The sequence below is a fragment of the Natator depressus genome, chromosome 2 (assembly GCF_965152275.1).
Source record: "Natator depressus isolate rNatDep1 chromosome 2, rNatDep2.hap1, whole genome shotgun sequence".
Taxonomy (NCBI): Eukaryota; Metazoa; Chordata; order Testudines; family Cheloniidae; genus Natator; species Natator depressus.
Genome location: NC_134235.1, coordinates 235,619,868 through 235,644,015, shown reverse-complemented (window position 1 = coordinate 235,644,015; position 24,148 = coordinate 235,619,868). Strand labels below are relative to the sequence as shown.

Genomic DNA, 24,148 nt, shown 5'->3' with positions numbered 1-24,148 from the left:
GATGGACTTATGAGTTGAATATGGTACAGAGACTGTTCTATGCTCATTGATTGCTGATCTCTCCCTTGGACAAAGATCAGCTGTCTGCTGACTTTCTCACATGAGTCTGCAGCCTTCGACACCTGAGGTAAGCAACATACCCCTTGCTTGAGTGGCTTTGTTCTTTCCTCTCCAAATGTCAAATCCTGTTCCCATTGAACTCAATAGCAAAACTCCTTTTGATTTCAGTGGGAACAGGATTTGGCCCCAAGAGATCAGAGATTGTGATTTTGATCAATTGCTGCCCAGAGAGACAGCTCTCATGCATGTTCTGCCAGGCTGAATTTGATTGCCCCTCTTGTATGTCATGCTGAGGAAAATAATAAAACAATTTGGTCTCTAGTTCTATCAAAATGCACATGGCACACAGTTCTATGCCTCTTTTCCATCAAACCCAGATGGTGCAGCATCTTTGCTTTCATAGTGCCTGGCGGAGAGCAATACTTAGATAATGGCAAGCTGGCAGAAGCTTACTTTGGACAAGATGGAGGCACTGTTAGTGTGTTAAGGGAAAGTGGGGTGATTGTCCTTCCCATCCTTCTTTCATTTAAGAAGTTTTCAATTTGGAGTGCTGCTGGATCCTCTTTGACACCTGGAAATACAGGTGGCAACAGGGACCCAAAGCATCATTTACTCTTGGAGCTGAATCTTACCACTATGATTCATGTCTTTGTGACTTCTAGACTTCATTACTGTGATGTGTACTGTATGGGTCCACATTCAAAGACCACTTGGAAGTTACAGTGGGGGTAGAATGCAGCTGCTCACCTGCTTGGCAGTGTTAGCCAGATAGAGCAAATTAGATCTCTACTCTGAAAACTACTCTGACTCCCTGTTTGCTTGTAGTTGTAACTCGAAGTGTTGACTTTGATCTATAAATCACTAAATAATTTGGGTCCTAGGTTCCTGAGAAATGCCTCTCAACCAGTCAGCTTGCCATGGCAGATCATGTCGACTGAAATGCTTGAGCTAACAGATCTGAGATTCAAACCACTGGGCAATAGTGCCTGTGCACAACCTGCAACTCCAGAATTGGCTCCCCCAGCTGTTCTAACAGCCCATTTCTGGAGAAAACAACTCAAGTATGAGACTATGGTCAATAGTCATGACACTCTCTGCTTGATACAAAATACAGTCAGACCTAATTGTGAGCCAGATTCCGCCATCCTTTCTCTTGTTGAATAATACTATATCCAGGAGTAGTGGAAGTATCTCGTTGGAGCCACTCATGGAGTAAGGTACTACTCAGAAAGTGTGAAAGTGGCAGAATCTGATTTTTATGGTTCTATGCCGAGAAGTGAATACATGCATCTGTTGCTCTACCTGATCAAGTGAAACCTGTTTACCTGAATGTTCTTTGTGTTCCTGAAACATTTTGGATAAGTGGGGTTTAGATGTAATAAAAATTCTTTGGAAGAGAAAAGATTTCATTCTTTTCATGTAGGCTAAAGGTACAAATAAAAGTTTAAATTCATGAAACTATGCAGGTGTCTCATGGAAAAGGATAAGTTTTGATTCCTTGGTCTCTACTTTGCTTAATTGGATTTTGCTGAGCATCCGAAATCAACTGAGACTTTTGATCAACTGAACATCCAGAGTCACTTGCAAAAGCATTCATAACACCACAGACCTGAATATTTCTCTGACAGATATATTTTTTAATCTAGTAACAGTTCTTCACTAAGATATTTTCATCAAAAATGTAAAACCTTATGAAAAATTCAAATGTTTTGGTTCAGTTGAGGCCCTCAACTGGAATAATGTCATCACATCTATACTGTGTGGTGTTATTTCTAGTTGAGGTGTTTTTTTTGTTTTCTTCCCTGCTGCAGTGATAATGATTTCAAAGAGACTAACTCTTCTCACAGAAGGAACTAAAGCACTTTTGATTCTGATGTGTCAACACCTTGCCACATTATGATATTTCAGGTTTCTTGTTTAGAGTAAATGTAATTCCTTATCATTGCAGCTTCATAAAACAGAAATTCATTTTGAACAAAAAGCATAAATAATGTATTTCTATTTTTATGTTTTCTTGGATATGATTGCAACTTATGAGAAAAGCCACTATAATTATGGATGCAAATGACTTCACAGTTACTGCAACAGATTTTGTTTATATATGTTAAACTATGTTGAGGAAGAATCTGCTTTGATGTGGAAAACTTGTTAATATCTTTGCAAAATAGCAATCAGAATACAGGCTGTGGCAACTATAATGGTGACCACAGAGTATGTCAGAATGTGACTCAAAATATACTTTTTTTTAAATGAAGACATTGGTGTATCTTGGATACAAAAGCAGTGCAATATGGTGAACCACAGGGACACTTAAGATTTTTTTAAATCAAAATTTTTACAAAAGTCTCTAATCTATTACTATTAATATTGTAGATTATTAAAACTGAAAGAAATTTACAAACAGATGGCAAGATTGAGATTATCAAGCAAAGGTCTCAATTAGTAGCAGCGCAGAGCCAAACTGTCCCAGCACCCCCTGGTCCCAGTGTTACTGGGTAGCACAGCTGCTGAGACATCCCTTCGGAAAGCTCAGCTTAGTCAGATGGGATGCTAACAAGGAGAAGACCCTGGGTTATTATTGTGGCTAACCCCTGTGTGTATGAAAAAGATTAAGGGAGGCTCTTGTGCCATGCTCATCCACTATACATTCACACAGAGACCATCCAAACTCTGGCCCTACATTTACTTTTCGCCATTTAAGATGGTGGTTGTGCTTCTTGCATTTCACTCAGCTTGGGCAATGTAATTACTGCAGGGTGCTCCATTTCAGGTCATTTACACCTTCTGGGTCTCATCTTTTTATACAAAACCCTCAAATTTTGGATGTATACTCAATTAGTAGTTGAGCTAAACTAATTTAATTTGATACAATATATATTAAGCTAACACTTGTAAACCCTGAATTTTTCTTTAGGGCATAGGAAAGGGACATAAGAAGGGGCCCGAGTTCTCTAGGAAAATAAACCCATTTTAATAAATAATTCTCAGATACACCATATGATTTCCTGCTCAGGGATTGTTTCTTCCCAATGTCTATAACACTTTATTCTTCAGTACAAGTTGATTATGGTAGACAGTACTCTCATTTTGGGGCATTGGGTCAGTGGGTTAATATCCTGGCTAAAGAACCTGAGCATGTTTCAATCAGCAACAAAGCAGCACTCTATTAGAATACAGCACCAGATGACAATAATAGTAAGCTTGACTTCTACAATAACTCTCCTCTTCGCTGAGGAGAAGAATTATTAATGAATATTCCTAGCCTCTTTTACACAGCTGCTACAGCACCTATACCAGGTGTTTTTTTACATGTACACAGTGTGCTCTCAATGAATGGACACTCTAAAATTTCAGATTGAATTCTTAATTTTGGAATCAATATCCATAGGTTTCATTTTGTTTATAAATTTTTCATATGGGAACGTAGTGCTTAGGAAAAATAATGGACTGAGGTCCCTGTGCGAGGGACCGTGGTCCCCAGGCAATGCACAGACCGTGGCCACCACCCAGCAGCCTCCCTGAACATGTGGAGACGGGGGCTAGTGAAGCTCTAGCCTGCAAAGAGCCCCACCTGATTAGGGGAGACATCCAAGCCCACCAACTGGCTTAGACTGGAAAGAGGCACAGGAATTTGTGTGAGCAACTAGATGAATCCCTGGCTGGCTGTTACTATGGACCCTGCCTACTTGCCCACCTCTGGGCCTGTTCATGGTTCTTGTCCTCCTTCGCTCAGACCCATGTCTGTTCGTGGTTCCTGCTTTCCTGCCTTATTCCAGGTCGCTGCTTCTATGTTCTACCCCAGATGCTGACTGCGGCTTCGACCCTTGGCTTGACTCCTGAGTCCAGCTCTGAACCTCGGCTTAGCACCTGACTCCATATTTGGCTCTGACCCTTGGCTTCACACCTCACTCTGACCTCAGCTCCTGTTCCAAGCCCCTGACTCTAACTATTGGGCATGACTGCCCATACCCCATTTCCTGCACCCTGGTGACTGAAGATATCTGTTTATCCACAAAAGTAGGGACAACCCTAAAGAAACAGGGCAAGCTTGCCAATATTGCCTCACCAACATGCCTCAACGTCACGCCCTCCACCCATTCTCCAGGCCACCACCTTTACAGGTCAGAGTGTAATTCAGTCTCCAATACCTACTCGCAGTCTGGCCTATCTTCTTAGCCTACCAACAAGTGTACTGATTGTGATGGAGGTTTTCTGATGTGGATTTCTGTGCACTGGAAACTGGACTGCCAGGCTGTCAACTGTCATTCATTTATTTGGTAGCCCCGTCATGCCTGCCCACATCCCAGCTGCCATCTCCTGCATTCTGCTGTGTTGCAGACACACAGTTGCAGTTGCTCCTCCTGGCCACCAGGCATTGCTGTGGCATCTGGCTAAATTCTGTTGTTTTCAACAGGCATTGAATCAGACTCAAAGCACAATGTGCATATACTTATATATTTTGCTGAATTGGGGACTAAGAGTTTTTTACACATATGAAATAACGGAAAATAGATAATGTTAGTATTGACTACCTCACATTCATATCTATACATTACATAATGAACATATTTTACAAAATACAGGTCTATATATATATTTCCAATCAATCTCACAAGTTCCTATTATTGTCAAAAATGTAGTTTAATTTTATTTAACATGTGTTATAGTCCATGTGATACAGTCCGTGCAGCTTAGCCAGATGAGATGTTAACAAGGAGAACAACCTGGGTTGTAATTGTGTCAAAAATTGTATTTCATCCATTTTGAGAATATCTTCACAATATGTTTCATGCAGACAGGTTATCACAAAGGGATGGAATTGTTAGATCCTTTACCTAATCATAGAGAACTCAGTGAAAAGGCATTTGGGTCTGCATTAATGCTTAAACTTTCTGCATTAAGGGTTCAATCCTCCAAATTACAGAGCACTCCAGCAAGGTGCTGAGTATTTCTCCAAAGAGTTGAGCACCTGCAACTCCGATTGAACTCCCAGTGGCAGTTGATAGCACTCAGCACCTTCTAAGAACGCTCAGTATCTTGTAAAATTGAGTCTTAACTGGAGTGATATTTTTTCAGCACCCTTTGGGGCGTGGGGTTTTGTTACCCCATGATTTTGCCTGTATCCCTCTGCCTCAGACTTGGCCCTTTCCTATGAACGCACAACAATATTTTCTGCTTAACTTAAAACCACCTTTCCTTCCTCTCAGTACAACCTGAGCGCCTGCCAAATTCACCACACAGAGCTGCTGTACTGAGTCTCTGCACTTAGGGCTTTTCTAAACTGGGAAGTTAGTGTGAAATAACCACTCTACACTAACTCCCCATGTGGAAATGGCTTAATTTAATCCCCACAAAGACCCTTTTAGTATGGAATAAGTGTGCCCATAAGGGGAGCTAGTCCACAATAGCTATACAGCAATAGCTATTCTGCACCGGTTGTTCAGTTCTTTTCCCCACATAGACAAGCCCCAGGTGGGCTTTGCCACTTTTTTCACCTAAATATAGTACACCTTTGTTTTGTTTTTTAAGTAGTGAGTTCTTTTTAATGGCAGAATTTACCCCAAAGTTTGAGGAGAAAATAACTGAATGTTTTAAGGAATGCACGATGAGCAAGCCAAGAAGGAAATCTCAAAAACAACATGTAAGTGGCAGGGACTCATAGTGCAAACCTGGCTCTTTTTGGAATAAACAAATGCATGACTGTTAATCATTAGAGTTTGAAATGAATCATAAAGTGTTATGGTGTGCATGACACTGTAGCTACAGACATGAAAAAGGAGGCGATATTATGTTTATGAATCCTGGGCTGATGACAAAGAAGCCCCAATGCTGTAAGGCCAAGAGAGCATTTGAGAAGGAAAGCCAGCGTCCCAGGGTACATTTTGAGGAACACAGAAAATTGATTTTTTTCACAGCAAACAAGATGTTCTCTGGCAAATGATACGCAGCCTTTGTCAAGGCTGTCCAGATGGCCTCTGTGAATAAAATACTGCACACAGCAGTGACATACTTGTTGGACAGATAACTTAGAGATTTGGAAGGAGTCTGCTTAAGATCTACTTCATTAAAGGAATAATGTATCTGGTTAAGTGGTTAACAGAAGCCAAGTGGCTGGTGACAGTTTTACAAAAGGAGAAGTTTTAGCTGCTATGGCAACTTGGACAACTTTAAGTCTCCTGATTAAATCCATTCTAAAGGACACTAAGTCATCACGAAGTCCAGTGCAAAATGGATTCAAATGGTTTGCCATATAAAAAATATCTAGGTGATCACAAGAAAATTAACATCACAATAGTTATGTCACTTTTCCCAAGAAATAAGATTCAGGAGATTGTAACAGCTTGTGACTGGGGAAGCTAGCTTGGTGGTTTGAGCGTTGGCCAGCTAAACCGAGGATTGTGAGTTCAATCCTTGAGGGCTCCATTTTGGGATGGGGCAAAAATTGGGGATTGGTCCTGCTTTGAGCAGAGGGTTGGACTAGATGACCTCTTGAGATTCTATGATCTTAAAGAATCTATAAGATGACCATTGCTAGGAAAGCTATTGATTTATTTATTTTTTGACAACACATTTTTTCCAAGACACAAATTATTATTTGACCCTGCTCCCATTGAAGTGGGAGTTTTACAATTGACTTCAATGGCAACTGCATAGGGTCCAATATTTGTAAAACATGGGTGATGAAAATTGGAGGAAGGAAATGGAGACCACAACCATTTTTCAAAATAGGGTATTCCCACATATATTTCCCCACATAAGCCTGGTCATTTATTTCGTAAAGGTTCGCTTGAGGACTGTTTATCAATCCAATTTTCCTCTCCCCCATCATGCCTTCTTGACCTGCCTCCAGAGTGCACCACAAATGCATTTTCAAACAAACCGGTTGCCCATCCATACCATAAAGCTAAAGTACTTTCAGAGGTTCTATTTTTAAACTCATTTTTTCTTGAAAAAAATGACAACATAAAATATGAAAATACATAAAAAAAATTCAAAGCATCCCACAGCACCGGTTCTACAGATACAGAAATAAGGGGATAATATTAAAAGAAACCATCACTGACGTTCCAGAAGTGAATCTGTTAGATCAAACATCTATTATTGTTGTCTACTTCAAAGCCGCATTCTGAAACAGAATTTACTAATGTAGAATCTAAATTGCTGCTCAAGACCTGATTTTACACCTTAAGGTACAAGAACAGCAGCAAAACCTATATAAACTGACTACATTTAATTTATTTCAATCCCATGGCCATCAACATATATCACCTCCTGAATAAAGATGCACAGGTTAGTTGCTACTTCGATTACTTTATCTCTTAATTAACCCTGCTCACAGTTGAAACCATCCCACTGGAGGTAATCTGTAGCCTAAGGGTTAATCATCTTGAATACCATTCTTGAATTTCTGGTCAATCCACTACAGTCTACAAGTGGGTCCTTCATTTGGTTTATAACATCAAAGTATGCACCACAAACATACTCTAGTTAATAAATAACCCAAACAAGCATTTATCTGAAAAGCCATTTAACATCAGCTGTAATAAGTGACAGACAAAATTATGACAGAGAACATCTATTGAAGAAGATGAAAGATGGCTGAGAAAGGGAAGCTGATCTGTAATGAATGCAGTACAACTGCTTGTTTACAGTGATTGCTGTGTTCAAGTTGAAGGGGGTGCATGAAAAACATGCAGCATCATGATGACAGCTTCCATTTTCCTAATAACATTGCATCCTTTCTAGCATCGTTATGTAAAATATGTATAGTAATATATAATTACATTACTATATTATTTATATAATGTATATAGACAGATAAATTAGATGGGTAGTACATTAATTTTCTAACCAAACCAGAAAAAGACAGGAAATGCAAAAGATAAGTCTAACACTGTTCTTTACTCATGTTTGTTTTTTATGATTATATATCTTCAGTTTAGTGAAGCCTTACATATTAAATGGTCTGGCTATTTTTTATGTTGCACATTTATCTTCATTGAAACATACACTGGCACATCATTTTCTAACCAAATGGGGGGAAAAAAGTCGATAAAACAAGTTAATTATCTAAGGCCTCTTCCTGCTCCACTGAAGTCAATGAGAGTTTTGCCATTGCCTTAGATGGGAGTATGATCAGATCCTTAGCCTCAGACAGGCAGATTTGGTACATGTTATTTCTCTGATCATTGGAGATAGCTACTTGAGAACTGTTTTGGTACATCAGTTATTATTAATTCTTAATCATTTACTATTAAATATCACTTATAATGCCATAAATTCATATTATGTTTCACATATCCACTGCTTAGTCTAATACAAACAAGACTAACAAAGCCAAGTCAAGAATCAGAAAAATAATTTAGTAAAGAAGGTGTGGACAGATGTCTGGAGGGAAGAAAGGAGTTGGGGAACGTAGGAAGGATTTCAGGAGATCTCTCTGATACCAGTGATGGACACAATGTAAGACCTGAACAGAACAGAACAGCCTGGAAAAGAAGAATGTGAGGTTGTGTGCTGGATAAGAAGAGGGAGCATCTTTCAGAACTATGTGGCTGTATACTGAAGGGACAAGTAAGATAAGAGGACGGAGAAAAGCATTGTGTGTGAAAGATTGAGTGGGAGCATACAACATGTAGGAGTTAAAAAGTGTGGGAGAGGAGAGATGTAGAGGAGGGCAAGATTATGTATAATCTATAAAATAAGGAGCATCAATTCAATGCAGCAAAAGACAGGAATCCAAAAGGAGGTTTCAAGGAAGTGTTTGATGGGGCTAACGGGAGAGGAAAAAAACACAATAGCTTCATTTTGGACAAACTTTATGGGAGACTAAATGAGAGACAGGAAGACCAGAGAGGAGAAGGTGACAAAGAATGGACTAGGACTAAAGTAGATATGAAGATGCTACTAGATAGTTGTTTATTGTGCACATTTGTTTCTAGCACTTAATAAAAACTAATGGAATTACTTTAAAATAAAGTAACAGTGCACAACTTCCACTGTCATGAGCAAATATCTTGGATGGTTTGTTGTTGTAGTTGTTGTTTCAGAATAACACCATATAAATATGTCTACAGTCATGACTAATCACTTGCCAAACGTCATTTTTATTACATTTATTTCTGAGTTATACAACTGCATAAAAGGGGTAGACTTCAAAGCTGTTCTGTACCCCTGTTGTTCAAATGGCAAAATCCTGTTTTCATTTGGATGTTTATGGTTTATATTCCATGATTTAGCCCAGGGCAAATATTTTTATGGCTGAATTATAAACTTCTCAAGAAGTGGGTTTATAATGGAAATGCTGGAAATCTTCAACAAATTATTATTAGACACTAAATCAAATTTCAAAGTAGTGATGGCCTGAACCAAAACCCCAGATCTGGACACCTCACGAATGTTGACATGGACTAGTTTCAGATCCAGACTTTCTTGCTCTAGTCCATTCCTACTATAAAATCACATTATTGATGTGAAGCTGTAAGGTGAGGCACATATGTCAGCATTTGCAGGATCAGGAACGATTCTAACTAAAATGTGAAAAGTGAATTACGGATTATAGGCTTCTGAATGTTTCATTTCATGCCAGTATATTTAGATGATTCAAGATTAAACATTTTCAGATAAATATACGTAAGCCATGGACACAATGGTTTCACATAACAGTCATTTGAATACAACTCTCACATGGGTGGAAGTTCATATGTGGGTGTCTACAAGAGAGAGAGGCAGAAAGACAGACCAACAACATATAGTTGGAGAAAAGACTATTGATGCACCAGTCTGTAACGCTGTATTATATGCACTCAGAATAGCAGAACTCTTATGCCCACTATCTAACTCAAGAGTTGTGGTTCAGTTCTGAAGATAGATAGGAATCCTGCTTTATAGGCCACGTAGCAACAGCAGAGGTCCCTAGCTAAATTGTCTTACAGTCCTATATTGTCTTACAGTCCTAGTGCAAACATCTCTCAAGGTGGGAGAAAAATCTAGACCTTAGAATGGTGGAATAAATCCTGGGATATGGATTAGTGGGTACAGGGCAGGTAAGGTGGTGAAAGCAACCTTAAAGACTGGGATTTGCAGTTTATCACATGAATATCACCTCCACCTATGTGGCATATCTATTTTGCTCTGTACTTAAACATTTTATTTTTAGTTCAAAGAATTATATTTATTTTAGAATACACACGTTAATACATTATAATATAATAAGTCTGGAATAACACAAAATAAAAAAGAACTTGCAAAACTGATAGGGAAACAAATACAGAAAAACAGATGGGTTTTTGTTTGGAGCATCCTTGTACAGCGCAGTTGAGAATGGATTTATTCTCTCTTCATAAAGACTACATGATAGAACAGCACAAATCCTGAAGGAAGAGAGCCAAGATTTTCAGGTAAGTATAACTTTTAAATATATTTATTCTCTGGGTGTCTGCTCAATAAGTGAAAATAAAGTTAAATCAGCTTCCAAGGCTGTTTTAAATATAAATATATAAAAAATGCAAACAACCTACTTTAAATATGTAATTTACTAACAAAAATAGATACACTTCTAAAAAAAGTCTCTCTCACAGCACCAACCCAGCAGTTGATTTAAGGATGGCACCAACTCATTGGCTGTAATATCAGCATCTGAGTTTCAATATTCAGAGCAATGTTGTTAATCTACCTCCCATGCTACTGGAATGTCACTAAGAGAAAAAAATGCAGAGAACTTAATGTGCTATCTGCTAAATATACATCACACTCTATCAAGTAAATGCATAAATACCATATATAATGGGTCCAGAGACTAACTGAAGAAGGGGAAGTGAGGCAAGGCTAAGACTAAACCCAGATCTCAGTCTGAAGTGCCTGCAGGCCCAGTCTTGAGCCAGGAACCATAGGCTGTCTGCAGACATTGGCATGGGTAAGAACTGTCTTTCTTTGGGATCTAAATCTGCAGACTGGGGATAAATTGACCTGAAATCAAGGCTTGAATAAGGCTGGAAAATCTGCTCAGAAAGGCAAAAGAGGGATCACAACTGAGAGTGAGTCCAGGGCTTAGGCCCAAGTGTGGAGACAAAGGAACAGAGAAGGCTGAGCCTGCATATGGTTTCTGAACCACAGATGTAACACATTTGTAACTACTCTGTGTGTGCCTGAAGACTCTCACAACAGTGTCTGAAATATATTTCAAATGTATCTTTAGAGTGCGTAGGGATTTATTCTCTGGTTACCCTAGAAATATGACCCTGGCTCTCAACAGGACCAAACTTGCAGTCACAGCATCCTTTAAAGAAACACCTTGTGGAATAAGATCCCTGACAAGCTTTTTGAAAACAGAATCTGGCCCTACACTACACTAGTAACAAACAGTTTTCAAATTCTATTGGGGGAAGGAACACGTGCTTGACATACATCCTCAGCCACAGGTCATTTTCCCAGTGCAGACCCAGCTTGGCAGAGCTTTTAAAGCACCTCCACTGACTAGAGAGGGACCTGAATGTGTTCTGCATGAAGGAAGCAACAAGTTTCAGACAGGTGATTATTCAATGGGAAGTGGGGCACTGTGCAAGGCAGAGCAATGGGGGCCGGGGGGGGGGGGGGTAAGGGATAGTCCCAGTAGCTGGACAGCACAAAACAGTGAAAGAAAAGGAAAGGATCTGCTGCCAGCAGTGGTGCCAGACTCCTAAACATCTCTCCCTGCAGTTTGTTAGCCTATGCATGCTCCCAAGTGTTGGTGAGAGGGGGTTTGCTTATCAGCTGGATAACTGTACTGCCCCTCAAGCCCCTTAATATGTAGTGGGGAAAGGAGATTGTGAGGTTGGGCTGCATTAGGAAAGCTAGGAAAGGGACGGGTGGGAATGGAGTGATAGTCTGGATGGCGAGCAAAGAGGAGGGGCAGTAGGACGTGGAGGGAGGGCCAGAAGGGCTAGGTATAGAGGCAAGGAGTGGTGGGTAGGGAGAGCCAGGGGAGCTCAGGTGATGAGAAGGGAGCAGGAGCTGGGGTGGAGAAGGGAGGAGGGGGAGGGAAAGTGTGAGGAGGAGCTGAAATGGAGAGGGGAGGAGTGGGAGGGGAAGGGGAGCAGGAACTGGGGGAGGGGAAGAGGAAGGGGAGCAGGAGCTGGGGGGAGAAGGGAAGAGGAAGAAGAGCAGGAGCTGGGGTGGAGAGGGAGGAGAGGGAGGGGAAGGGGTGCTGGAGCAGGAGCTGGGGGGGGAGAGGGGAGAGGAAAGGGAGCAGGTAGCTGGGATGGAGTGGGAGGAGAGGGAGGGGAACAGGAAGGGGAACAGGAGCTGGGGGAGAGGAAGGGGAGCAGGAGCTGGGGTGGAGGGGGAGCAGAGGGAAGGGGAGCAGAGGCTGGGGGGAGAGGGAAAGGGAAGGGGATCTGGGGGGAGAGGGGAAGGAGAGCAGGAGCTGGGGGGAGAGGGGAGCAGGAGCTGGGGGGAGAGGGAAGGGAAGGGCACCTGGGGGGGGGAGGGGAAGGGGAGCGGGAGCTGGAGGGAGAGGGAAGGGGAAGGGGAAGGGGAGTGGGAACAGGAGGGAGAGGGGGGCAGAGGGAAGGGGAAGGGGAACGGGAGCTGGGGGGAGAGGGGAAGGGAAGGGGAGCGGGAGCTGGGGTGGAGGGGGAGCAGTGGAGGGGGCGGCAGGGAGCGGGAAGCTGGACGAAGCGCAGTGAGTAGCAGGGGGTGAGAAGGAAGCGCCGGGAGAAGCGGGGCAGAGGAAGCAGAGGGTTTGCGCCGGGTACGGGCAGTCACCCCCCCCCCAGCTCCATGCGCTGCGGCTGACCCGGCGGAAAGGGACCCCCCCCCCCCCAGGCTGCGCCCCCAGCCCGGCCAGGCGGGGCTCTCCCAGACCCGTGCGCTCCTTCGGCGGCACTGGGTGGGTCTCGGCGCCTCCAAGGGTCTTTTCTTGCCCCCGCCCCCGCGCGAGACCCCGCCGGCGAGCTCCGCGGGCGGCGCCGGGCTGCCTGGCGTCCCCTGACCCGAGCGGAGATGCCCGCGAGCAGCTTCCCCCGGCCCCGCGCGCGGGCAGATCTCACCCTGCCACGGAGCGTCCCCGAGCGCGGCCGGGAGCTTGGGACCAGTCGCCAAGTGCTGGGGGGCAGCGTGACACCCCCCGCCCCGGGCACCCGCTCGTGGGGCCCCGGGAGCCCGATGCCCTTGTCGCGACAGACGGAGTGACACGCTTGCCCGGGAGGAGAGCGGGAGGGAGGAGGGGGGTGTGAGTGAAAAGCGAAGGCGGTGGGACTAGGGGTGGATGGACAGATCGCAGCGGACAGGCCGGCGGTGCTGGGCTGCGGATAGTGAACACAGCGGGACAGTGAGGGTCAGAGAGGGGGGCCCCACTGCGTGGGGCATGACTAGAGACCGAACGCACGGCGCTGGGCTTGGCCAATGGGGGGCAGTGAGTAATGGACAGTGGTGAGCACATTGCAGAGTGCAGCATGGGGGCAGTGCTGGTGGATACACTGGAGGGGAGATGGTGGGCAGTGAGTAGTGGACAATGGTGAGCATATTGCACAGTGAAGGATGGGGGCAGTGATGGTGGAAGCACTGGGCAGAGCATGGTGGGTGGTGGGCACATTGCACAGTGAAGGATGGGGGCAATGCTGGTGGATACACTGGACGGATCATGGTGGGTGGTGGGCACATTGCAGAGTGCAGGATGGGGGCAGTGCTGGTGGATACACTGGAGGGGAGATGGTGGGCAGTGAATAGCGGGGATGATGGGCACATTGCACAGTGCAGGATGGGGGCAGTGCTGGTGGATACACTGGAGGGGAGATGGTGGGCAGTGAATAGCGGGGATGATGGGCACATTGCAGAGTGCAGGATGGGGGCAGTGCTGGTGGATACACTGGAGGGGAGATGGTGGGCAGTGAATAGCGGGGATGATGGGCACATTGCACAGTGCAGGATGGGGGCAGTGCTGGTGGATACACTGGAGGGGAGATGGTGGGCAGTGAATAGCGGGGATGATGGGCACATTGCAGAGTGCAGGATGGGGCAGTGCTGGTGGATACACTGGAGGGGAGATGGTGGGCAGTGAATAGCGGGGATGATGGGCACATTGCAGAGTGCAGGATGGGGGCAGTGCTGGTGGATACACTGGAGGGGAGATGGTGGGCAGTGAATAGCAGGGATGGTGGGCACATTGCAGAGTGCAGGATGGGGGCAGTGCTGGTGGATACACTGGAGGGTAGATGGTGAGCAGTGAATAGCGGGGATGATGGGCACACTGCACAGTGCAGGATGGGGGCAGTGCTGGTGGATACACTGGAGGGTAAATGGTGGGCAGTGAATAGTGGGGATGATGGGCACACTGCAGAGTGGAGGATGGGGGCAGTGCTGGTGGATACACTGGAAGGGAGATGGTGGGCAGTGAATAGCGGGGATGATGGGCACATTGCAGAGTGCAGGATGGGGCAGTGCTGGTGGATACACTGGAGGGGAGATGGTGGGCAGTGAATAGCAGGGATGGTGGGCACATTGCAGAGTGCAGGATGGGGGCAGTGCTGGTGGATACACTGGAGGGGAGATGGTGGGCAGTGAATAGCGGGGATGATGGGCACATTGCAGAGTGCAGGATGGGGCAGTGCTGGTGGATACACTGGAGGGTAGATGGTGGGCAGTGAATAGTGGGGATGATGGGCACACTGCAGAGTGCAGGATGGGGGCAGTGCTGGTGGATACACTGGAGGGGAGATGGTGGGCAGTGAATAGTGGGGATGATGGGCACACTGCAGAGTGGAGGATGGGGGCAGTGCTGGAGGATACACTGGAGGGGAGATGGTGGGCAGTGAATAGCGGGGATGATGGGCACACTGCACAGTGCAGGATGGGGGCAGGGCTGGTGGAAGCACTGGACGGAGCATGGTGGATGGCGGGCAGCGCGCACTGGAGGCTGGAGAGTGGCCACAGTGGCCAATAAGCCCGGCTGGGAGAGGAGGCTGGTTGTGGAGAGGCTGGAGCCAGGGGCGCGGGAACTGGAGGGCAGGGAGAGCCGGCGCGGGGATGGCGGCTCACGGACACGCTGGGCACGGAGCCCTGCCGGGTGCGAGCCGCGGACACGCCGCGCGGTGACTGGGAGGTGGCGGGACGAGGCGATGGGTAGTGCCCGGTGGGCAGGCGGCAGCGGCTGCTGGCCGGGGGGGCTGCGCTGGAGCCCGCTGCCTAATGACCGCGCCGTTGCTGCCGGCTCTGTCCCGCTGCACATGGGCCCCGCACGCCTTGCCAGTTTCACTTGGCTTTACCTGGCCGCCCCAGCGGGAAAGGGGCGGCCCCTCTCCTCCCAGCCGCCTCCGGCAGCGGCTCCCAGCCCCCCGCTGAAGTTCAGGGCCCCAGCCTGTTTTGTTTGTGTGCTGTTCCGTCCTTTCTGCCGATGTCTTGGGGGGCTGAGGAGGAGGAGGAGGGCGGGGAGGGGGAGGGGACTGGGGCTGTGGAGACGGCGGCTCCTCTGCCTCCCTTATTGCCACTGAGTTGCGCTTCTCCTCCTCAGGCTGCAGGAAGGAGCCCGGCGCTTCACACTTCCCCACGGTCCCCACCCTCCGCCTGGATGCCGGTCGGAGCCTCTAACCCGCCAGGCAGCAGCAGTGTCCCACTTGCAGGTGCCCGGCGGTAGCCAGCCGTGGTGCCCCGCACTCTCCCCCAACAGAGCCCGGTTAGTCCTAGGCACTGGCCATCGGGGCTGCTGGAGCGCACATACAACGGGGACAGCGCTGGGGGAAACTTGTGTGTGTGGCTGAGTTACAGGCGAGCTGGTCTGGGGAAGGGAGGGACGCAGTTTGCAAAACTCCTGTCTCTCTCTGCTCATCATTTCTCTCTCCTCTCCGCAGACCCCCTCCCTCCCGGGCCGGACCCCTCGCTTGGAGTCATCTTCCGGGGGTTCCAGAAGCCGCCAGGATTTTTTTGTTTTTGTTTTTTGCTGTCAGTTGGCTTTCTAGCCTCTTTGGAAATGGCAGCGGCCGCGACGCCTGGAAAAGGAGCGAGTGTGGGAAAAGGGAGAGGAAACCGGAGCTAACTGACGGGATGCAGGCGACTTGAGACACACACAAAAAGAAGCGTCTCTGCCACCGGGATCCAGCTGCGGCTGCGGACCTAGCCTTCTGCCCCTAACTCCAGCCGCAGGATTTAAGAGCTAAGAGGAGTTGTGTGCTGTGAGGGGTGGTTTTTTTCTCTCTCTCTTCTTCTACAATCAGAAAGGAAGATGGATTGGGGACTTCTCCTGCACTGGGCAGCCCTCACCTTCACCCTAGCCAGGGCTTTAAGGAGCGGTAAGTGACAGAGAAGACAACTGATTTCAAGTTATTCAGATAATATTTTCAGATGTAGGGCCCATTCCTGAGTTCTAATAACAATCAATGAGAAATGTTTTGCAGTGGAAGGAAGACCAACCTGATTACTAGGATGAGGGGAACTTTTCAGTAAAAATCCGTGATCTGCACTACAGTGTCACAGAATCATCACACTGCCTTTTAACTTTATTTTCAGCCTCTTTCCGTTGTTATATAAACGAGGGCTGCTCGCTTTCACAAGATTAGGGCAGCCAATTATCGTAATAATGTTTCCTCACATGGGCAATTAAATAAGACTCTTAAAATCTGCAAGATAACGAGCGCCTTAAAGGGGAGGCTTTTCTGGGGTTAGATATTCAGAATATCATCTTTTATAGTTGTAGCTACCTGGCAGGTAGCCTGGTCAAGTAAGACATAACCTATTTGTGGCAAGTCTGGAGTTCCCGTGGAACTTGAATAGTGTCTGCAGAGGAATCTATAGGCTTGCAAGGGCTTGGCACTCAATTCTAATAGAGAAATCCCATAACAATGACTTCTATATATCTAATTTACTTTCAGGCAACACTTGAAAACACAGCTAATTAAAAACAACCAGCTCTTCGTTCTTTGAACAATGCCTCGGCACACTGAATATTTCCCTGAATTATACACTTTTAAAGATGGTCTAATTGTAGGATTGTTTGACATTTAACTAGCACACATGAAAGAACTCCTGTGAATTTTCCTTTCCCAGCAAATCCTGAGCAATTATTATTAACTAATTATCAAATATTTACTTTTGCCTGACTAGGCTTTCAATCAAAGTAATTAAAAGAAGAGAGCATCTTCCACTTGCAGTGGTATATTGTTTTAATAAGAGATCACAAGTGGAGTGTCCTGCACGGAGAGGAATGTAAATCACATTTTTGTGATGAAAGTTAATCTCTTTGCAATAAATTTTGAGGAGGCTGCCTAATTTAATAAGCAAGAGATTCCTCCTCCAGTGATCTGACACAGAAGCAAACACATTAAGATAGAAAGCGTGTGCCAGTCTTAGGTTGTGAATCTTTAGTGAGATCCAGCCTGGTCTAGCCCTTGTGAGCTGTAGGTAAGGAGGGTGGGGAGTGACAATAACCTCCTCCTTCTGTCTGAAGCCATTATTTGTAAATGTAAAATGAATGCTCCATATTTCTGCATCACTTTGGAGCAGCAGCAGAAGTGGTAAGATAATGGGGGCTGAACCAACGCGTATAGGACTAAATGAAATGAGGTGGGTAGGGGTGACACTGCAATATTTCTGATAATATTCTTCCTTTAAATACAGAGCAGAAATAGGGAGGGCTGTTGATGAAGAAACTGCCTGAGAAGCAGGTTGTCTGCGTAGGTACAGACATAATAGCCCTACTGGAGTCACCCAGGCCATTAACCTCTTCCGTAACTTACCAGACCTACTAATGCCAATGTCCACCTCCGTCCAATACTAGTGTCTGCTAAATTAATTCATTAACCTTATTTAGAACTAATGGTCCAAAGTCATCAGAAACTGCCCTTCTTAATTAAGTGTTGGGAGAGATTTCACAGAGCCAGGGAGTCTAGCAGTCCGCATTATCTTATTATACTGTCACTTTCCCAGAAGTCGCAGATTAAACAGCACTGGTGGTAGTGAGCCCGCCTCAACGTCTTCTGAAGTGACTCTGTCAAGTGACTAGAAACAGCACTGTTTTATTTCACTCACTGAACAGATGCCAGATTCTGCCATGTTGTTTGCACAGAGCCGTAGTGGACTCACTAAGTCAGGATCACTTCCCAAGTCTGCTACACAGGTTCCTTTGGACCCACAGACAGGCGAATCACACAGATCACTAGCTCCTTTTTGAGCTCTTGGTTGCAACACCACAATTTGTTTTCGAAAGCGAAAACAGAAACAAATAGGCTCGGGCCAACCCAAGCAATATGGTTAGAAATATCTTGCCTTTGAACAAACAATAGCATATATGTTGCCTCCTTCCTTTCTAATTTATGGCAAAATGATTTCTATAATGCTAGTAGCTTTATTCATTTTTTATATGCACTTCATCTTTCATTTCCATTTGACCTGGTTTTCCTGTAATAAAATTCTGTACATTTATAAATTCATGCTGAGAGCAAAGAATGCCATTTTCCTTCCACAGGGAATCTATGAGATACAGTATTACAAGCTGTATATACCATTATTGAGAAATAGTGATATATAGATTTATATTTATTAGTGCATATATGCTTTCCTTCTGTAGTTTATTCTCGTACTTTATTGCTGAAAATTGCATGTCAGTATGTGAGGGAAAGTTTCTTTAGCTGAAGATCTATGGTAAGAAATCCATAATAATAAAAAGCCACAGTGCCAACCTACACTGAATAATGAAACAAGTGACCTTACAGATTGGATTACTTAGCTCTCTCTGTTCTTCCAGTACACCTTAAAATGTGTAACCTTAACATTATTTGCCAAAGGAGCAAGATGCAGCCACTATATTTCATACTTGCACTTGGTGACTGTGGTAACTTTTCCAACTGTTTTGCAATTAGAAATAAACCTGGGTGGTGTTGTTTTTTAGGGGGAGGGGGAAAGGAGGGTTGTTTCTGCTCCATTTCTTTGATCTGGTCTCCAAGCATGAACAAACTTCCTTAAAGGAGTAATACTGAATCATTTCTGCTTCACTAAATGCACTTTGTTCTCTGTTAGTCTGCATCTAAGGAGCACAGATAACTTCAAATTGCTTAGATTTATGGACTGATAAAACAAAAGAAGGCTTTGCTGTAAGAGAGCAGGGGTCTATGAAGACAACTCCCCGATGGCCAATGACACAGACCAGGCTTATCATCAGAATAGCTGTGCAGGGGGTCAGACAGCATCTTTTTTAGTCACTCTCCACTTAAACCTTGTTCCTTAATAAGATTACACGTCTCTGAGATAAATCTAAATGAAACCCCTCGGAGCCAGTGTTAACATAAATTGTGAGGATGCAGTGTTTTAATGATGTGAGGGTTTTATTTGTGAAGGGAACCTTTGCAGAGAAACAGTTTTGAAACTTGGCCTCTCAAAATTAGAGCCACCATTTGCACAGATTAGCCCTGGAAGCAACAACTGGTGTACATCCGAATTTTGCATTATATTCTTTCCTACAGAAAATGTGATCTGTAAGAGATTACTTTAAATGCATAGAACTCAATAAAAGGTTGCTAAAGAGAGATGTAGGAAACACAACATTTTAACCACACTTGACTCATGCAGCTGTACTCAAAGATTTGTGATTGATTGGAGACGATAAACTAAACAGGAAATTTTTGTTTTCATTGCAGATAAATGCGGTGATAATATAAAAATTGTAAACCCTGGGTACCTTACTTCTCCTGGCTATCCTAATTCCTATCATCCAAGCCAAAAATGTGAATGGCTGATTCAGGCTCCTGAACCATACCAGAGAATTATGATCAACTTCAACCCTCACTTTGATTTGGAGGACAGAGACTGCAAGTAAGTGAGACCGTCAGTAAAGGGCGCCAGAGCACCATCTAGTGGATAGAAATGTTCATATTGTCTTGATGTCTACATGGGAAATAACAGCTGTGTCCAAGGTAGTGTGTAAAATGAATCCATCAGGGATTTGAATCCGCACCAGATAGTATGTTAGTGCCAAAGATGCTAAAGTTAGGTTTTGTGCTTCCTGAACCTCAAAAACCAGCAAGATTATCTTTGATTTAATCTTGTAATCTTTCTGTCTGCTTTTCCTGGATACAGAGGCCCAATAATTGTTTTTCCTGTTGAAACTCTTTCCTGAGTATTTGCAGTCATTTAGTGGTGGTGGTGTGTATGTTAGCCAGTGGATGGAGCTTTGGTTTGTACTTTTCTGAAATAGTCAGCTACTAAAGTTCTTCGAGAACCATACACAGTAAAAGTGGATTAGTAGGAGTATTTTTAGGGGGGAAATGTTGTAATTTTCTACTATTTAAAAATTACATTTGAATTACTTATATGTGATGAGAAAAGCCATAACTTAGTGTAGCTTTATAATACATTTTATGGGAATGTGACCAGGATGAGGGATTTTTACCACAACATGAAACACGTTAGTTCCATGTTTTTATTTAAAAAATAAGTACCATAAAATAGTTCTCTCCTTCATGTTAGTTAACTGCTCCAAACAATCTGGTCACAGGTGTACACTTTCTCAAAGCACTGACTTCCCTTAACGGTATAGTCTAGACTGAGAGTCTACCCTGACCCACTGGAAAGGGGCAGTGCATAGCAGTCTGATAGTCACAATTCCTCTCTCTGGTTTTCTCCTACTGTTCTCTATCAGGTTGCTTCCCCTACTTAATCAGTGCAGTAGGCTGAGCGGAGGTAGGGCAGAGTCAAGGCTCCACCCATTCTTCCCCCTTGCTCACCCACTACTCACTCTGCAGTCATGAAAGCCGCCCGACAGAAGGTACTCTCCACCCCCATCTCCATGACCGAAAAGCAGGTAGTTTGCACATGGTGACCCATGGTCTGATTGTGCCCCATTTCATAACAGTCAGTCCATAAATTCGGGCTACTTCTTTCATCAAGAACACATTCATTATTCATTATTTATACAGCTCCAGAAATGTGCATGGTCTTTTGCAGATAAAAAAAAGACACAGTTCTTGCTCACAGACGCTGATCCTGCAAGTTATTGAGTGCCCTCAGCTAAGAAAATAAATTTGAAAACAATGAGATTTGAAGGTGCTCAGCACCACACAGGACTTTTCAGCATCTCACAGGATCAAGTCCTAACGGTAGCATTATCTGAGGAGAGATGGTGACGTGCAATGGGGAGGAAAAGGTTATGATTACTGAAAGACAGTGCTTACACTGAAGTGCTTAACTTTTATCGTACACATCTTCTTGGTTCCAATTTTTGTAATAACAAATTGAGTTAGTTACTTCATGAATATTAATTTCACTTAGAATTAACTTGTTTAGTGACCAACTGTAGTAGTTTGGTTTACATTTAGTCGATTTTCAGTGTTTTGCATAATCCAGCATTGGGCAACGTTTCATGTGCCAAGTGTGGGTAATAACAAAAGAAGGCTCCATGTTTGTAAAACGAAACTGGCTGTTTATTAAAGCACCTATTTACAAAGGTGCTGCAACTGCAGCTAGCATTCAAGTTATGTGTACATGGACTGACTGCCTAGTGCCTTCTCCAGACTCTTCCCTCCAACAACCTGTGCACCTCCCTCCAAGTTCTATGGAGGTTGATAGAACCAATTCTAGTTTCCGGTTAAGATTATGCTTCTGAATACGGTTATTACTGCAGGCAACATAGTTCAGGACTCTTTAATCAGTTATGTGTGTGCAGTGGTCCACTTGCCTATATTTTATAAATGTCATTATGTTCCATTTCCCTTCCGTATACAGGCTTGTTCCTAATCTTTAGAGGTGTTTGAATCTGGATATAAATTTTTTCTGCAGTTTAGGTAGATATCAGAAAGGAAATAAAACATATTGTAAGGTAAAACCTTTTGTGTTCCTTGGCGGATTACAGGTATTCCAAGGTTCTAAAACGGTCTCAGTCTAACAGAACAGTAAATGATGTACAGTATATAACTATTTAGATAAGAAATAGCCATTGTTATGTAGAGATGCACTAAATATGCAAGCTGGTCTTTGGTGCATTGGGGCCTTAGACAATGAAGGAACTGAGCTCCCCAATTCCATCACTCCCTGCTCCCTTCTTCTCCCCTCTTAGGAACTCACCTTCTTCCTCCCAAAGGACCTCCCTATTATTGACAGTTGTCTGTAACAAGTTCTGTTCCCAGGTGGTCAGAAACTCTGCAGGCAGAGTGGTTTGAATTGGACTCTTGGGGAGTGACCATGATGGTTCAGGTGTTATTTGGTGACCTCTTAAATGCAGAACCTTATGATACCTACTATTTACTATCTAGCTACAATTTTGCTTATGCTTAAGGCTGTCCCATTTAACTTGAGAGTGAGTAGGTTTGTACGTTAGCTGACTAATGTAAAAATGATTTCAGCAACAGGAAGTTATCAAGAAACAGTCTGGTTTGAAATTTCACTGTCTGCTGAAGAAATTCATATTCCTGTTACCAGATCTTTGTTAAAGCAATAAACAAACATAATAAAACATATGACACGGTTATTTGCAATTAAGTAAATTTTGATTTCCTAATATAATCTTCAATTTATTTGCCAGCTGTGTGTGTACTATAGAAATGTGACATTTCAAGCTAGCCTCTAGTTTACTTAAAGTTGCAACCATGGAAATTAATAAACAGCTAATATGATGTGCAGACAGAAAATCAGAGGTTGGGGAATAAAATTTCTGGGAAGGAAAAAAGGGGCACTGTTGAAAAACTCTGTGCCCTGGATACAATTATACTGGACTAGAAGAGCAGATGGTGTCTTGGACTAAATCCTGAACTCCTTATGTCAATAGAGGTTTAGTTTGTTTGTTTCTCCCTGAGTGAGGACTGAGTAAGAACTTCTAGAGTTTGGTCCCTAAAGAATAATGATGAGGACCTGGAAATCTCACTGAGCCCATGGAGAAAAACAATAAGACCTTCAGATGTATGTCAAGTTATTCTTTATTTGCAACAAGAGAGCCAAGGCGTCTCATCTATCTTTCATGTACATTGGTGTAAATCAAGATTAAATCCATTGAAGCCAGTGAACTTACACCCATGTAAAACTAGTGTCAGTGAAAGGAGAATTAGGCTCAAGAATTGTAAATATTAGCTATACTGGTGGCACTCTTAGTGAGCATCTTTGTGTCTTAAGATTTTGGAAGTTCCACATTACAGGCCTGGTATAAATATAACTAGCAATTATGTTTTGCTCTAATTGAAGAATATTTCCCAAATGTTTTCTAATGATCATATGGTATGTCATGTGATATTTATATAATCATTGTGAATATACTTTATTTGAGGAAGTTGTATTATTTTAAATTTCAAGTAAGCAGAACTAAAATTCAAGTTTCTTCAGAGAAATCCCAAAGGGCTCAGCTTTCATCATATTGGGGAATAAAGATACAATAGTAATTAAGTAAATGTACTTTCACACAATTTAGGCAGCTCTAATGAAAAATATCCTAAGGACAGAATTACCAAACAAGCGCTCTGGAAATACACTGTCTCAACAGGATGTGTAAAATCATGTCTTGCAGCCTAAAAACATAAACTCTACATTCATAACAGTATAAGGGTATATTCTCCTCACAAATGTACATAATGATACCTTTTAACATTAATGGGAGCTACATGCCTGCTTCAAGAAAGAATGAAATCCAAATTCTGGTGGCGGTTTCAAAAGAATACAAGTTTGGGCTTATTGAATATTTTGTCCTCTCACAAACAGGCAATGAAAATAGCTGTAGTTTGTGAAGACAGGAACACAGTTAGAAGTAAAAGGAGGGGACAAAACATATGATTGAATATTACCTAAAATGCTCGAATATTTGTTGCATGTTTTAAATGCTTTTCAGCACTTAGCTAGGATGTACTAGTCTTGTGTTGCTTAAAGTATCCTACTGTGTAAATGTAGCCATCTTGAATCTTGTAAAACTTTATATCTGGAAATAAACAAGGATGTCACTGATACAGTACTTTGAATTTATAGAACTTTTCCGGTTTCCCAGCAATGCAAACTATCAGCATGATAATTTATAATGGTTTGTGACAAATGCTGCTGAGCAAAGAGGTGTGTGGTTACATTCAGATCAGATATCATCATCTAGGGAGCAATAAAAAATTCACAGACACTAGGTTAAAAACATTAAGAAAATGAATATGAAGCTTCAGGA

The 24,148-nt window shown here is 43.7% G+C and overlaps 1 protein-coding gene across 4 annotated transcripts in view; it reads left to right on the top strand.

The window, feature by feature from the left end:
* Positions 1 to 15,760: 15,760 nt before the first annotated feature.
* The window catches only part of NRP1 (neuropilin 1), a 129,856-nt gene continuing 121,468 nt past the window's right edge, over positions 15,761 to 24,148 (top strand). For 2 of the 4 annotated variants that reach the window (XM_074946197.1, XM_074946195.1), the window contains exons 1-2: positions 15,763 to 16,322; positions 19,662 to 19,836. In XM_074946197.1, coding sequence (XP_074802298.1) covers positions 16,256 to 16,322; positions 19,662 to 19,836 — 242 coding nt within the window. In that variant the 5' untranslated portion in view covers positions 15,763 to 16,255. Of the gene's footprint in view, positions 16,323 to 19,661; positions 19,837 to 24,148 lie in introns of all 4 variants that reach the window. The other 2 variants (XM_074946194.1, XM_074946196.1) reach the window with 2 other exon arrangements.